Source organism: Siphateles boraxobius, unplaced genomic scaffold, assembly GCF_051911475.1.
Source record: "Siphateles boraxobius isolate OS27281-9 unplaced genomic scaffold, OSU_SipBor_1 31, whole genome shotgun sequence".
Classification (NCBI taxonomy): Eukaryota; Metazoa; Chordata; class Actinopteri; order Cypriniformes; family Leuciscidae; genus Siphateles; species Siphateles boraxobius.
In genome coordinates, this window is record NW_027508931.1 from 454,905 (window position 1) to 471,919 (window position 17,015).

A 17,015-nucleotide genomic window follows, 5' to 3' on the forward strand; every position below is an offset into this window, starting at 1 on the left:
GTAACTCCCCCTCCCCCTTATCTACTCAGGGTCATTTGTCATCCTCTAATTATGGCAGCCATTGTCATCTCCATGGCAACAGAAAGAAAAAGAAAAGAGGGAGGGAGGGAATACATACGGGTAAATGAAATAAGGTAGCACATTCTTAACATTCGCCAGAGGAACATGCACGCAGCTGAAAGGACCGACCGTTACTTATGGACTACAAAGAGAAAAACCGTCAGCTGTTCCTGACAAATGATGTTACGTGTGATTACCGTAAACGATGGGGCAACATCTGTACTTTTCAGTCAGTAAAAAGGAAGCGAACACTGCAAAAGCAGAAATGCTCCACTTGGTGTGTGAACAAAAGGCCACAGGCGGAGTCCCAACTGAATCTACAATTATACCTTAATTAAAAGTTGCTTGTGTAATACCCAAGCTTCATTTGCGTTTCTGTGTGTGTGTGTGTGTGTGTGTGTGTGTGTGTGTGTGTGTGTGTGTGTGTGTGTGTGTGTGTGTGTGTGTGTGTGTGTGTGTGTGTGTGTGTGTGTGTGTGTGTGTGTGTGTGTGTGCGCACGCACACGTGTCGGCTCCCCAGGGCCAAAGGTTGCTGGAAACCACCAACAGACAGACCAAATACCTACTTGCAGTCAACAGGTAAAGGTTACAATGATACACACATGGCAAAACACAGTCTCAGCAGGATGCAATTAAAACCCTTCACTCACATCACCCTACAACACAGTTTTCATCAGTGCCCCACTAATGCTTGCACACAACTAGGTGTGAAAGATAGAAGCATGTGACTTTCTAACATTTAAAGGGACAGTTCACTTGAAAATTTTAATTCTGTTATACCCACCCTCATGTCATTCCAAACCTGTATGCTGTTATTTTTCTGTTGAATACAAACAAAACAATTAAAGAATCTTCACATAGATCTTCTCCATATAGTATAAGTAAGCTGGCTCTTTTTCCTCTTTTATGTTATTTTTATAGTACTTCACAGCTTGCGGACAGTATGAGCATTATATAGAATCATTGAATGGAAAAGATATATGTGAAAATATAATTATACAAGTAGTGAGATTTCTATTTCAAATAGGCCTAAATGCTGCTCTTTTGAACTTTTCATTCATCAAAGAATCCTGAAAAAAATCTATCAAGGTTTCTGCAAAAATATTAAGCGGCACTGTTTTTAACATTGATAATAACAATAAAAAAACGTTCTTGAGCACTAAATCAGCATAACAGAATAATTTAATATACCACTGAAGACTGGAGTAATGGCTGCTGAAAATCTAGCTTTGCCATCATGGAATAAATTACATATTAATATACATGCTATTTATATAATGAAAGTATATAATATTATGTTGCATCCCTTCTTATTTAGTATATTTTTAATTAACTCTTTTCCCACCATTGACAGAATTTTCCAGCTTTCAGTGTTTTCACTGTTATACGGTAGGGGCACTATTAAGCATCTTCTGAAAGAGAACTGGATCTCCAGATAAAAACACAGACAATAAGGAAGCAGAAACAAGCGATAAAAGCATTGTTAATGCACGTCTTTTTTCTCAGCTTTTTGTTTAAAATGTTGCTTTTACTTACCCACATTCAAGTGTTGATAAAAAAAAGAATGCATAAAGCTAGAAAAAAAAGCTTGTTTTGTTTTTTAAATGCAAAGGCTCGGTTCTTTGTTCTGAAATCTTGCATGTTCAGATATTCATACAACAAATTACTCAAGGGGCCATGAAAATTTCTGTAAAAATCTGCAAAAATGCTGACAGTGGCTTGTAACTTTTATTTTTTAAAACGCTGGCAGGGAAAGAGTTAAGGACTATGCCACAATCTGATCCAGATACGCATTATGTAATTGGACCATAAGTGGAGTTCTATGGAAGCTTATGTGTAGCAATATTCAATTTGAAATGTAATATGCAAAATGATAATGCATTATGTAAAATGACAAGGCAATATGTAAAATGGCAATGCATTTCTGTATTTAAATTGACATTTTCCCATTACATGTGCAACGCTTGGTGCAAAATGAAAATGATAATTCAATTATATAATTTACATTCGCCATTTCATATATGTTTTAATATGTAAATTGAATACATATTTTAATGCTTTATAAGTTGCAAAATTATAATTAAAATGTATTAAAGAAATTATTAGATCTGTTGAAAATGTTCAAGCAAAAACTGTAGCAAAATGATCATTTAAATGTTATTTTTCTTAATTGCATTTACACTCACAGTTAAGACACTTGCGATTGCATTTTCATTAAATGTCCCGCAATGAATGTAGCAAAATTCAATGTGCAAATGCATTCCAAGCCGGTCACGCCCTTGCCCCGCTCCGCCCCGCCCCCTCCCGCTCTTGTCAATCACTGCATCAAGGCGGGGCTCGGCATTGTCGGCAACATTTTGAGGTGTTGGAAGGAAACATGGCGGCAGAGCTGATACGAGCGTAAATTTACTGGCAGATGAAGGGAAGTGAACAGAGAAATTGTAGTGTTTCCGAGGATTATTAGGCGTTTGCAGGTGATAGAACGTGCGTTGTTGGACCGTCTGGGAGAATGTTCTGCCTTATCACCCGTTTGATGTCAACATTATGCTGCGCTGTTGTTGTCTGATGCAGGACTCTGTTAATGATTGTTTCGTTTTGTATTAAATATTCTCATTGTCTGATACACATATGCTTAACTATATTCGTATTACTATTAACTATAATTACCCAATAATGTTGGAGATCCTACAGGTTTTCTTTACAAATGCGTTGGCCTAATACTCTAAGATCACAGAATATGACGGGTCAAATTCACAGCTATTTATTTCTTCCGCTCTTTATTTATTCATAACTGACTGTAATGTTCAATAAAGTGACTCATGTGATGTATGACCATCTCCCATTTATATTTTATTAAGCATATTGATTAGATATATTGATAAATACACCAGCTACAGTGTCACGGAATCTGACGGGTCAAATTCATACCGAAGAATGTGGCCGCTCTTTTATTCACCATATCTGAATGTAATCTTCAATAAAGTGACTCATTTGATGTTTAACCATCTCCCTTTTCTATTTTATAAAGCATATTGATCAGATATTTATAAATATATAGGGTCATCACGGAATCTGACGGGTTTTGATGCCATCGTCTATAATTGGTCTAATATTTTAAAAACCGAAGCCGCACAAACAAAACTTTAACCGGCACAAACGAACGAGACTATTTTATTTGGAGGATGTGGGGGACTGGGTGACTTCAGAATGACCTATAAATATTCTTTAATTATCTAAAAAATCGAAGCAGCACAAACAATAAAGCAAAGTAACAGCACAAATGAAGTAAAATCGATTGGGCCTATTTTGCCGACGTTTTGCATTGGGTGGGGGCGGGGCCAACTTAACGCAGTGATTGACAAGAGCGGAAGGGGGCGGGGCGGAGCGGGGCAAGGGCGTGACCGGCTTGGAATGCATTTGCACATTGAATTTTGCTACATTCATTGCGGGACATTTAAAGGGTTAGTTCACCCAAAAATGAAAATTAAGTCATTAATTACTCACCCCCATGCTGTACCAACCCCGTAAGACCTTCGTTCATCTTCGGAACACAAATGAAGATATTTTTGATTAAATCTGAGAGGTGGATCACTGCTACATAGGCTGCCAGAGGGAATGAAACTTGACGGCCCAGAAAGTCATTAAAGAACATGTTTAAATAATCCATGTGCCTACAGTGGCTCAACTATAAGTTTATCAAGCGACGAGAATACTTTTTTTCCGAAAAAAAAAACATAATAACGACTTTATTCGACTATTCCTTTTCATTCCTTGTGGGCCTGAGACGAGAGTTCAAGAGATTTCCACGACGCATGCGCGAGAACTGAGAAGAGGACGTTCTTCTTCTAATACTTCTTGTTCAGTTCTCGCGCATGCGTCGTGGAAATCTCTTGAACTCTCGTCTCAGGCCCACAAGGAAGAAAAGGAATAGTCGAATAAAGTCGTTATTATGTTTTTTTTTTCGGGAAAAAAGTATTCTCGTCGCTTGATAAACTTATAGTTGAGCCACTGTAGGCACATGGAATATTTAAACATTTTCTTTAATGACTTTCTGGGCCGTCAAGTTTCATTCCCTCTGGCAGCCTATGTAGCAGTGATCCACCTCTCAGATTTAATCAAAAATATCTTCATTTGTGTTCCGAAGATGAACGAAGGTCTTACGGGGTTGGTACAGCATGGGGGTGAGTAATTAATGACTTAATTTTCATTTTTGGGTGAACTAACCCTTTAATGAAAATGCAATCGCAAGTGTCTTAACTGTGAGTGTAAATGCAATTAAGAAAAATAACATTTAAATGATCGTTTTGCTACAGTTTTTGCTTGAACATTTTAAACAGATCTAATAATTTCTTTAATACATTTTCATTTTAATTTTGCAACTTATAAAGCGTTAAAATATGTATTCAATTTACATATTAAAACATATGTATGAAATGGCAAATGTAGATTATATAATTGAATTATCATTTTCATTTTGCACCAAACGTTGCACAAATGTAATGGAAAGTGTAAATTTAAATACAGAAATGCATTGCCATTTTACATATTGTATTGTCATTTTACATAATGCATTATCATTTTGCATATCACATTTCAAATTGAATATTGCTACACATAAGCTTCCATATAGTTCACATTGCACTGCCATGCTGTAAATCAGCTGACCTCAGATCAGATGAGCAGAACCGCCCTGACTGCCACCCCAATAAAGCTCTTTTGTGTTGGTGTTGAAGGGGCTGGCCTAGGACCTGCATTATGGCCCAACACAAACACCTCACTAAGACAAAGACCCTTTGTTTGATCACCAGCACATGGGTCAGCCAGAACTCCCTACACGGCAAGTACATATGGACCCACCACAGAGAGACCAAAAGAGATGGAGAGGGTGGAAAAAAAGAACCGGTGAGAAAACAATGGGTCACCGAGGGGTTCAGTGAAGCACTTGACATTCCAACCCCACTGATTCCCACTCTCCAGCCCAACTTCAGGCATCGACTCTTTCACAGCCGTAAAGAGAAATCTGCTTGGGATTGGACTGCTTGGACTGAGTGAGAAAAATAGAGACACTTTTTTTTTGCCTGAGCTGAACACTTCCCCTCTACCTGTGTTTTTTACTCACAAGAAGTGAGAATAAAATTACTGCACAGTAGCTTACGTAGAAACACGGATACATGGCTCTATAAGCCAGGACGTAACAAAAAGTGGGGTTTTATTCCCAAATATTGTGCTATTTTAGTTCTCAATACAGCATCAATACTCTCAATTATTCTCAAACCAAATTAGTAGTTACATTAAAGAATACAATAAATTGACCGGTGTACAATAAAAACCATGGTATAGAAGATCTGAATGTTGCATGTAGGTTTGATAACTTTGCATGCTACCCAGTAGCGTTCACAAATCAGATGCAAAATACATGCTGCCATGGCACAGTATAGAAACAAATATACACTTATTTAAAATCATCTCCACCTCATAAAGAATTGAGGTGTGCATTGTTCAGTCACACTGTGTGTGCGGGCCGAGCCAGAGGGGATCATGCCAGAGTATTACATTCAAAGCTCTGGGAAATCAACACATGAGAACCATTTGTTCTCCCTGTGCTCAGTCAACTCCAATCACATCAGCTAGACACATAAAACCCCCCTCTATTACAGAGGGACAAAGTGTCAGACAAACAGTCAAAAGATCACCGACAGAGAGAGAAGCAAAAATGGACGGGGAAACTATCGTTTGTACTGTTCATTTCACCAGCCTGTGTGTTACATCAGAGCTCCTTCCCTTTTTTATAGTGACTGAGAGCTTCCCCAATCACACACACACACACACACACACACACATTATGGTTGCAAGTGTGTGCACTCACAGCCCCACCCAAACCCACTGCACTTGTTGATACATTAAAATATATAATCTTCCTATAGGTAGCAAAATGCAGAATTTGAATGATTTTGAACCATATTTTACAAATATGTATTTCTGCACCTCATAATATGAAATCATATATTAATGGATCCACCGATTAAAATGATCTCCACAACTGATAAGCAAATCATTATTTTCATGTTATGGCTGATAACCTATAAATGGTCATTATAAATATATATATTTGACCCTGGATGACAAAACCAGTCTTATGGGTCATTTTTTTTTAAATTGAGATTTATACATTATATAAATCTTTATTTATAATCTTTATATAAGACTTTATAAATAAGCTTTCCATTGATTTATGGTTTGTAAGGGTTGGACAATATTTGGCCGAGATACGACTATTTGAAAATCTGGAATCTGAGGGTGCAGAAAAATCGAAACATTGAGAAAGCCGCCTTTAAAGTTATCCATTTATGTTCGCGATTGTGCTGCATTCACTCACAAAAATAAATGTTTTATACATTTACGGTAGGAAATTTACAAAATATCTCCATGGAACATGATCTTTACTTAATATCCTAATGATTTTTGGCATAAAAGTAAAATTAATAATTTTAACCCATACAATGTATTGTTGGCTATTCGTATACCCGTGCTACTTAAGACTGGTTTTGTGATCCAGGGTCACATATATAAAAAAAGTATATTTTCTTTTTTTAAATAAAATTTGTAAAATTTGTTCTTAATAAAAAGAAAACACTACATTCAGTTCTTTTAAAAGCCACAGGCAAATTTAGGCATCAGAATATTATACAATTTTCACTATAAAAAACACATACAAATACATTTTGTAATCTGCCTAAGATTAAATTTATCAAATTACGAGTGTAAGGAAGGTAATCCAGGTCATCAGAATCATATCAGCCAATAATTGCACTGATATACTGAGTATCGTATCCATACTTGCCTGTATATATATCAACTTGCTAACATTTAGTTTTCTAACCTAGAATGTTTGTCATGTCAACCTCTAGACACATACAGTAATGTTTCATGCTCTGCTACTCGATTGGATGGCCATAGTTTAGCTGCATGGATGTACAGATGGAGTAAAACTGAACAGCTGGGTCCTCTGCTTCAACCCTTCAATTAGCCAGCTACAGGACAGCCCGGCATATTGCATTCTGCAGAGATCACTTTAGAAAAAACAAACATTTTTAATCCTATCCAGTCTATCCATGAACAGAAGTCCGCTTTTAAAGGATAATATGACGAGTGGCCTTGGATTACAGTTCACAGATTAGACAATAAACCACTTGAGGATCAGATGGCAAAATAGTCTAAATTACGATTTCATTTTTACTACACGGCTAGTTGTCCAGAAAAGTAGTAATCCAGTAAATGTTTATCTTATCTGACTTAGAATATTACAGCATCAGCGTTTTTTTGCAATTCCAACATTATTCACATAGTTTGTTATTGAGATTCCTTCTTATCACCCATTAGATTAAGACTGCATTGTCATGTCCCATTCGCTTTCAGTTTCTCTCACTCTATGACATGTGATTAGTAAAAGGGATGACACTTGATTAGGATGACACATGATTAGTATCAGGGCACTTTGCAAGAATTTTGACTTGTATTTTCACTTCAAATTAACTCAGACCATCTCATGTCTGCAATACCAGCAAGGTTCCCTTATTGCAAGATGTGTGAATGCAACTGCACTCCAAATTCACTCTATAGTCACTTCATAATAATATAGTTTGACAGTTTACTACACACCACTATCATTCAAAAGTTTGGGTAAGATCTTATGTTTTTGAACATATTTACTAGTTAAAAAACAGTAAGACTGTGAAATATTATTAAATATCTGTTTTATATTTTAATATATTTTAAAATGTAATTTTTTCCTGTGATGGCAAAGCTGCAATTGACAGCATTTGACTTTTTCTTTAGAAGGCAGGACTTATATTTTGCCAAACTGCCCGCTGCACTTTCTCCCATTCATAACTAATATGAATGCCCCGTATTTCTATATTTAAATTTTTTGGCGTTATTCAGTAGTCTTCAGTGTAACATGATACTTCAGAAATCTTCTGATTTGGTGTTCAAAAAAGATTTCCTATTATTATCTACACTCACCTAAAGGATTATTAGGAACACCTGTTCAATTTCTGATTAATGCAATAATCTAATCAACCATGGCAGTTGCTTCAATGCATTTAGGGGTGTGGTCCTGGTCAAGACAATCTCCTGAACTCCAAACTGAATGTCAGAATGGGGAAGAAAGGTGATTTAAGCAATTTTGAGCATGGCATGGTTGTTGGTGCCAGACGGGCCGGTCTGAGTATTTCACAATCTACTCAGTTAAGGCGGGCATACAACTGTGCAATTTTCGTCCGATTTTGAGCCGAATTCTGACTCGTGCGACTCTTTATCGAGTCGGGCCGATTTTCAGCTTTGGCCTGCGTCGTTTGTCGTGCAGTGTTCGTGCAGTGTACATGGAGAAACGAGAGGCGATAACCTCTCCCAATCGGCAATCGGATGGTCGGATGAATTTCTGGCATATCAGAAATTTTGGTCGCTCCTCGTTACTAAATCGCACAGTTGAAGCAGAGCTACGAACCGATTGCCCTAAACTCAGTGTTTTTCCCTCACTGCGCCTGCGTGAAACCAGAATTTTAACCATTTCAATCTGCAGCAAAAAAAAAAAGTTCTGTAGTTCAAACTAGCTATAAATTACTGTTGCCTCCAGTTTGTGCAGTTATTACTTACCCACGTCTTCCAAGCCACCTACGATGTAACACCGTGCCTCTTTTAATAATTTGTTAAAACAATGTTTTTGAAATAAACCTGTTTTTAATTTTCATTGATGACTAATTATTGCAGTGTTCAGACATATTATAGACTGTTAATATAGTTATATGCCTATAATTCATTGTAATCGACCTAAATGTTTTAGACAATTTTCAATGAGGATCCTCAATGAAAATTGTCAAGTCGCAGCTCGACGTTCGGACCGTATAGTGTGAGCACATAAATCCTGAGCTTTGGCTTTACATTGCATGCGATTTACTCGTTCAGTGCGAGTAGGAACCTTGCTGAAATTGCACAGACATCGCACAGTGTATGGCCCCCTTTACTGGGATTTTCACGCACAACCATTTCTAGGGTTTACAAAGAATCCTGTGAAAAGGGAAAAACATCCAGTATGCGGCAGTCCTGTGGGCGAAAATGCCTTGTTGATGCTAGAGGTCAGAGGAGAATGGGCCGACTGATTCAAGCTGATAGAAGAGCAACTGTGACTGAAATAACCACTCGTTACAACCGAGGTATGCAGCAAAGCATTTGTGAAGCCACAACGCGCACAACCATGAGGCGGATGGGCTACAACAGCAGAAGACCTCACCGGGTACCACTCATCTCCACTACAAATAGGAAAAAGAGGCTACAATTTGCAAGAGCTCACCAAAATTGGACAGTTGAAGACTGGAAAAATGTTGCCTGGTCTGATGAGTCTCGATTTCTGTTGAGACATTCAGATGGTAGAGTCAGAATTTGGCGTAAACAGAATGAGAACATGGATCCATCATGCCTTGTTACCACTGTGCAGGCTGGTGGTGGTGGTGTAATGGTGTGGGGGATGTTTTCTTGGCACACTTTAGGCCCATTAGTGCCAATTTGGCATCGTTTAAATGCCACGGCCTACCTGAGCATTGTTTCTGACCATGTCCATCCCTTTATGGCCACCATGTACCCATCCTCTGATGGCTACTTCCAGCAGGATAATGCACCATGTTACAAAGCTCGAATCATTTCAAATTGGTTTCTTGAACATGACAATGAGTTCACTGTACTAAAATGGCCCCCACAGTCACCAGATCTCAACCCAATAGAGCATCTTTGGGATGTGGTGGAACGGGAGCTTCGTGCCCTGGATGTGCATCCCACAAATCTCCATCAACTGCAAGATGCTATCCTATCAATATGGGCCAACATTTATAAAGAATGGTTTCAGCCTTTTGTTGAATCAATGCCACGTACAATTAAGGCAGTTCTGAAGGCGAAAGGGGGTCAGACACAGTATTAGTATGGTGTTCCTAATAATCCTTTAGGTGAGTGTATGTTGAAAACAGTTGTGCTGATTAATATTTTTGTGAAAACTGTGATACATTTTTAAGCTTCTTTAATGAATAGATAATTCAAAAGAACAGCATATTTGAAATGAATTTGATATATCATATTATAAATGTCTTTACTGTCACTTTTGATCAATTTAATGCAACATAGTAATATATAAAAGTATTAATTTATTTCCCAAAAAATCTTACTGACCCCAACATTTTAAATGGCAGTGTACAAAATTAGTATTGATATAAATATTCAACTACAGTCAGTGCAACACCTAGTCTATGTTTAACAGCCTTATAAACAAGAATCAGATCCGGTACCTGACGACATACATACTGCTTTAATATGCCACAATATACATTTTATCTGTTTTCTGAAGGCTTTTGATCATCCATGCATGACACGCGTGGGCGAGGAAGTGACATGCACGATGATGACACACACAGCTCCGTCTCCAGGGTCTAAAAACTGTTCTCCATCACCATATACTCAGATTTGTATCTCTCCCCCAAACACACAAAATACATCTTCAATTGCTTATATTTCATTCCCATAGGACTAGGTGCCAGGAAGATGACCGCAGGAACAGAGAAAGAGAGAGAGAGAGAGAGAGAGAGAGAGAGAGAGAGAGAGAGAGAGAGAGAGAGAGAGAGAGAGAGAGAGAGAGAGAGAGAGAGTGCCGTGAATGTGTGATGTGATCAGATACTGAGAGCAGCCTGCACACACTTAAACACTCCCCTCTCACACTGAACTAATAAAGCAGATGGAAGCACTGTTGACTACACCATAATCACAGGGTTTACCAACATCTCCCCTCCTCATGCTGCGCCCTCTCTTTCTCACCATCTTTCACACATCACCCAGTTCCCTGGTTTACTCTGACATGTTAAGTGCACACCTCCTTGTCTCATCCACACTTTTTAAGCCATGCAATACAAAATACTGTTTAACTAAAGGCTAGAAACTATCTAACACACACAGTGGAAGTGTTCCGATTAGTTTGTTGCAATGTAAATGCTGTGGTCTGGTTCTGTTATGTCTAATATGGCTTGACAGTTAAGGCCAGACCAAAACCACTGATCTAGATTCAACATAGCTCTGATTTTATCGCATGTACATAACATTTCCTGAAACATGTCATGACATACATATAAATAAAATCAGCTCTGCCAACCATGTAGAGATTGGCTATTTCACATTAGAGCAAAAATTATATATATATATATATATATATATATATATATATATATATTTGTTTGTTCTGGATTCTAATAACATATAACAGATTGTAAAATTGCTTTTTACTGTACGCACTTCACAATGCAACATAATTACAAGTAGCCTACATTAAATGCAATACATTATATTAAAGCTGCAATATCCTAAAAAGCATTTCAAGTAAGTGACAGTGGCGGAATATTTAACGGTCTAGTTAAGCTCATCAAAAGCCCTAGAAAAACAACTAATTCATGGCGTATTACAGTAAGAAGACCAGAGCTGAATACTCCACTCCTTCAGGAGCCAAACAGTTTAACCAGCTCCGTCATGAGACACTCTTATTACCCAATTAAGCACATAAGAGCAACAATGAATCCTTAGAGAGGAAATATTCATCACTCTTTGGATGACTTAGAAATATGCCTGCGGCATTAGCTACAATGGCTTAAAAGCACAGTGGTTTATACTGGCATTAATTTGTTCAGCTGACCAAGCAATTTGAAATTGAAAAATTATATCATTTTGGTTTCTCCATATCCTCAAACTTAACTTGCAATATATACCCTGTTGTTGATTTTCATCTTTCTCCCTTTTGGGAGAAATTGTACAGTCAGATTTATTAGAAATTCTCCATCTGAATAAAAAGATATCATAACACAAACACTATGCTAGACTATATTGAAAAATAACAAATCCTACAAAAGAGGAAAACACTGTGGGGACATTTTATGCACCCACAAATTTAAATATCTGGGGTATTTGCGTTTGCATTTTTGCCCTGCAAATTTCTTCCTCTGCTCGTCAGCTGGTTTAGGTTATTTTGATATTCGTCCCAAGCTAAGCATTGTATTTATTGAGTAAAACATTCACACACAATATAATACAAAAGAATCGAAGTAGGTGGGTGTATGTCTCCCTGAGCACAAGACGCACAAATCCATCCCCTGTTTTCCCTCTCGCCACAGGTTCAAGGCTCTTAACAACGGAGAAAACCGAAACTAGCCGAAGAAAGCCGATCACAGAAAAAGACTCTGCTGGGCGCTGTCCACCACTGACACCGCCTGAAATCGTTCGATGTACAATTTCACAACATTTCCGAGCTTTACGTGTATTTTCCATAAAAATTGTTTGCAACGCACTACAAAAACAGCGTGATATAATAGCATAGCCAGACCAGATAGCCTATACAATGGCATTTTACAAAGGCTACAGATTTCGAAAAAGGTAGGGCTCGTGCACACATTTGAGAACGGATGCGTTTCTTCATCGAAAGCTTTACACTGAGCAAGCTTGCTACAGCTCGACGTTTAAAAATCTCCCTTGCATCGCTTAGCCTACATTATAACGTATATTTACCAGTAAGCATACTTCATTAGCCTATATGAATTCTATAACACACACCATGTCCAGATGGAGACAGTGACTATAAAAAAAATTTGATTATTCCAAAACGAGTCAAATAATATAGGCTAATTACAGGAGCTGCATTTAAGATTCAATTCAAATGAGCATATGACATCCAAACCACAAGGTAAATGAACAGATCGATTTCAGTGAAGCGTAAAGAGGACGTCAGTGCATAAAAATGGCCGAGAGGAAGTTGAACTGGTTGGGTGTCAAACCGTCTTCCCTCAATATGAGCATCAACCCAACACAGACTACAAAAGCATGAAGGCCTGTTCATGTTGCACCAAAGCCATGCACACACAGCCGACAGCATTATCTCCAGGCACCATTTGCCATATAAGCTCTGCCTTCACCATTCTCAACCAACAGAAGGCTCTTAACACCCTATTAACTGCATAGTATAAACCGACTGGTGGTGGGGGGTTATAAGTTTACTTTTACAATAGCTAATTAAAATATGCAGAACCATTTTTAATTGTTTTATTCCTGATTTTTGACACAAAACTATAAACACTGGACTATAATAAAATACAGCATAACCTGCATTGTGAATAAATCAATTAACTTATATTTTATTATGTAGTTATTTATGTGAATGTAAATGGCTTTAAATGTATTTTAGAGCTAGACTACTAAGCTTAAAATGCTAATAAATTTAATTGAAAATGAATGGCTGATATGCAAAAGCTTGCAAACAGTACTTTACTATTAAGGGGATGCCATTTAATACTGAAGAAACCAATACTGAAGAACCAATAACTAGTTAAGCAGAAAAGTGTGAATATGGTTAAAGAAAAATATGGGTCAAATCAGTAGGGCTATCGGTCTCTAGTGCATATCATTTAGGTAAAAGAATATTAATCTCTAAAGTGATGCTGCAAATCTGAAACAACCATTTAATTTAAATTATAAATTATATATAAATATAAATATAAATATATATATATATATATATATATATATATATATATATATATAACCAATAAACGTTAATGCATGCATATATTTGATTGATTTATGACGTTTGTCATATCAACAAATGCACAGGAAGACATCATAGACATCCGTAAATGCCCACAGGATGAAGTGAAATCGGGGTGGAGTGTGTCAGTGGACGCCAATACAGCATTAAGGATACAGTCCCCCAGTTGACTTTCAGCACCATTTTCGTGAACAGCACATCGACGGCGCCTCGTCTTCCCGAACCCACTAATATAGATACTGCGGATCTGCTACACCATATCATCATCATGTCACTGCTACAATGTATGTAACACGCTAGTGGAGAATGAACTCCTTGATAATATGGCGGACCTAAGAATTCGCCATCAAGCAATAGAGGGTGTGTGTGTGGGTGGGTGGTTTCGTGTGTCTCACACAGCGCACACCGACTGATGGATGTCATTTAAAACATGCCACTTACTTCATCTGTTTCACGATGGTACTTTTCCCAGATTCCCCGGCCCCTGTGGAGAAGAGACAGACACAAGGGAATAAGATCGCCTGTCAAAATGAAGAGATCCCATACATGTGCATTGATCATCGGATGAGACACTGCGATGTGTAGGATACAGCTAGATTTGAAGGGCTCCACTCCGCATTACCTAGCAGGAGTAATTTCACATCTTTAGCAGCAGTCATTCCGTCTTCTTTAAGGTTTTTCTCGATGGCTTTGCTCCTGTCCAGAGCCGCTCTTTCCTCTGCGCTCAGTGTACATCCCATGACTAGATGAATCTCGGCTCTTTTTATCTCCAAAATGGTCCGGGTGAGAAATATCCTCGGTTTTTTCTTCCTAATTCCTCTCTATGGCTGTCCCTATCCCTCTCTCTCACACACACACACTCTCTCTCGCTCGCTCTCTCTCTCTCTCCCTGTCGGCGACTAGCTAGAGCATTAAATCCCGCAAAAGACAACGTTGGGCTGGAACATAAGTCTCTGGCGCGCGCTCTCGGTCTGTGTAACGGGGTCGTGTTGCTCGGTCCTCGGGCTGGGAGGTCTCTACTGGGCGGCGGCGGCGACTGCTGCGAGCGCTGGCATCGTTAGCGTGCTCACAATGGAGGGTCAGTATGGAGAGAGAACGCGCTGGGCTCGACGCTCTCAGACAATCTCGCTGACGTCAGGAGCAGAGAAGGAGAGAGACTGAGCGAGCGAGCGCGCGCGCACGAGCGAGCATTCGAATCGCGCACCACTAACTACAGCTAGATTTATGCCGTTATCTGCAGGCGGAATAAATGCGCTTTTCTTGGCATTTCACGCAACGCGACCGCTGTAAAACGGTGTGTGAGCACGACTATGGGATCAGTGCTGTGTTTCTGAGGGGAGCGGATGACTTAAAGCCGATGCGCGGGCCCTGGCCACAGGAAGAATCACAGAAAGGTGTGGCCATTAGCCTAGTGTCGACAACCTGTAACAGCAACGCCAAATGACTAGAAATCTGATGAGAATGGGAGAGAGACGAAATTATAACAAAGTACTGGAATTGAAATTTTAAAAAGGGTCTTAATCTTTTTCAAAGTTGCCTACTTTATTGGCAAAGTTGTTTAACAAATCCAGTATGTAAATTATAGACTACAATGACTTTCAGGAGAGTCGAATACAATAATTAAACTTTAAATGTAGGCCGAAGGTATTTTTATACACACATACACACACACACACACACAAACACACACACATATATATATATATATATATATATATATATATATATATATATATATATATATATATACTGTATAGCCTATACATTGGATAATTGACATTTAGCTAAGTGATGCTAATTTACAAATTGTGTTGAACATAGGCCTACATAAATATACGTATATGTAGGCTGGCCTAATAGTGTGCCAAAGCGGACTGCCTGCAACCCCTTCAGCCACAGCACTAGCAGTTACCACACAATACATATATTAAAGCCAAAAAATATGTATTAGTGCAACTTTCATAAAGTAAAATCACTAAAAGCCTTAACTAAAAGTTACATTAGAAGTTACATTATTTCGCCGTTAGATGGCAGCAAAGACTGTCTTTATGAGTGAGTCAGTCAGTGGAAAATACTTTTATATTGAAAGGACAAACTTTTTGTGAATACGGAGAAGCAAGCAAGGCATTACTGACAAAGTGTCAGTGGTGAGGTTACGAATTGCAACCAACAAAAGTTATGGTGGCCGACAGGAAAATTGTGTCATCGTCTGAGAAGGCAGAGAGTAGCCAGTTCAGCAATGATGTTTCTTTAAGGATACATTAAGAAATTATGTTTACTTAATTATTCAGTAAAACTATATATTATTGCGAAAGTTATTGATACTTGTTCATCATTGTATCAGTGTTTTATTCGCTGAACTTAGCTTGCTTCCTTGCACGAAGAGCATCATAGTAACGAAAGGCATTTGTCCGTTTAGGGCTACGGTAGAAACATGATGACACGATATGTCGACCTCCATAGGGTGTCCACGGGGGGCGAAATTTCTTTTCCCAGGATGGTAGGAAAAGTTACCGCCTTTTTCGCCTCTGATTGGCTAGAAGGGCTCTCCTCCGATTGGTTATTTGAAAAACGAAGGGTAGGTTTTAGTTGCAGATGTAAAGAGGGAACCAATCGGAGTAGAGCCCTTCTAGCCAATCAGAGGCGAAAAAGACGGTACCTTCCCCTACCATCCTGGGGAAAAAAATATCGCCCACGGGGGTGCCTGCGATTATGGAGATATAAATGTCTCATTCTGGTAATAAAAACATAACGGTTCATTATGCAAGGTCTTTATACACCACTGAAAACATTTTTATGGATCTTATATTGCATTTCTGTCAATAGATCCTCAGAAATATTACACAATGCACTTTTAACTGTTAAAAGGACAATATATCGCAGCGGACATTCGAACGGATTTTCTATTTCGAATATAGGACTGACCTGAAGGAAGATGCTATATCTACTGTAAATGCAGGTGCACTCACTTACTAGATCTCTCACAATACTCTACAATGTGAACAAACATATAATACTCATACAATGAGAACAAACATATGTTAAAGTTATTAAGAGTGGTTGCTAGCGTTGTTGTGTAGTGATGCATAGAACCGGTGAAGCGGTCATTGCAGTGTTTTATCGTGAATAAAACACAGCTATTGAACAATCAGAATCAAGGACTGGAACTAACGGTTTTATAAATACACACACACACACACACGTGAACACACAAACACACACACACACACACACACACATATATGTATATATATATATATATATGTATATATATATATATATATATATATATATATATATATATATATATATATATATATATATATATATATGTATA

The 17,015-nt window shown here is 38.2% G+C and overlaps 1 protein-coding gene across 4 annotated transcripts in view; it reads right to left on the minus strand.

Annotated features, from left to right (window-relative positions):
• Positions 1–15,088, minus strand: part of gnao1a (guanine nucleotide binding protein (G protein), alpha activating activity polypeptide O, a) — a 115,591-nt gene extending 100,503 nt beyond the window's left edge. For 2 of the 4 annotated variants that reach the window (XM_077248827.1, XM_077248826.1), the window contains exons 1-2: positions 14,301–14,552; positions 14,120–14,162 (exon numbers count right to left, since the gene is read on the minus strand). In XM_077248827.1, coding sequence (XP_077104942.1) covers positions 14,120–14,162; positions 14,301–14,418 — 161 coding nt within the window. In that variant the 5' untranslated portion in view covers positions 14,419–14,552. Of the gene's footprint in view, positions 1–14,119; positions 14,163–14,300 lie in introns of all 4 variants that reach the window. The other 2 variants (XM_077248824.1, XM_077248825.1) reach the window with 2 other exon arrangements.
• Between the last annotated feature and the right edge of the window lie 1,927 nt (positions 15,089–17,015).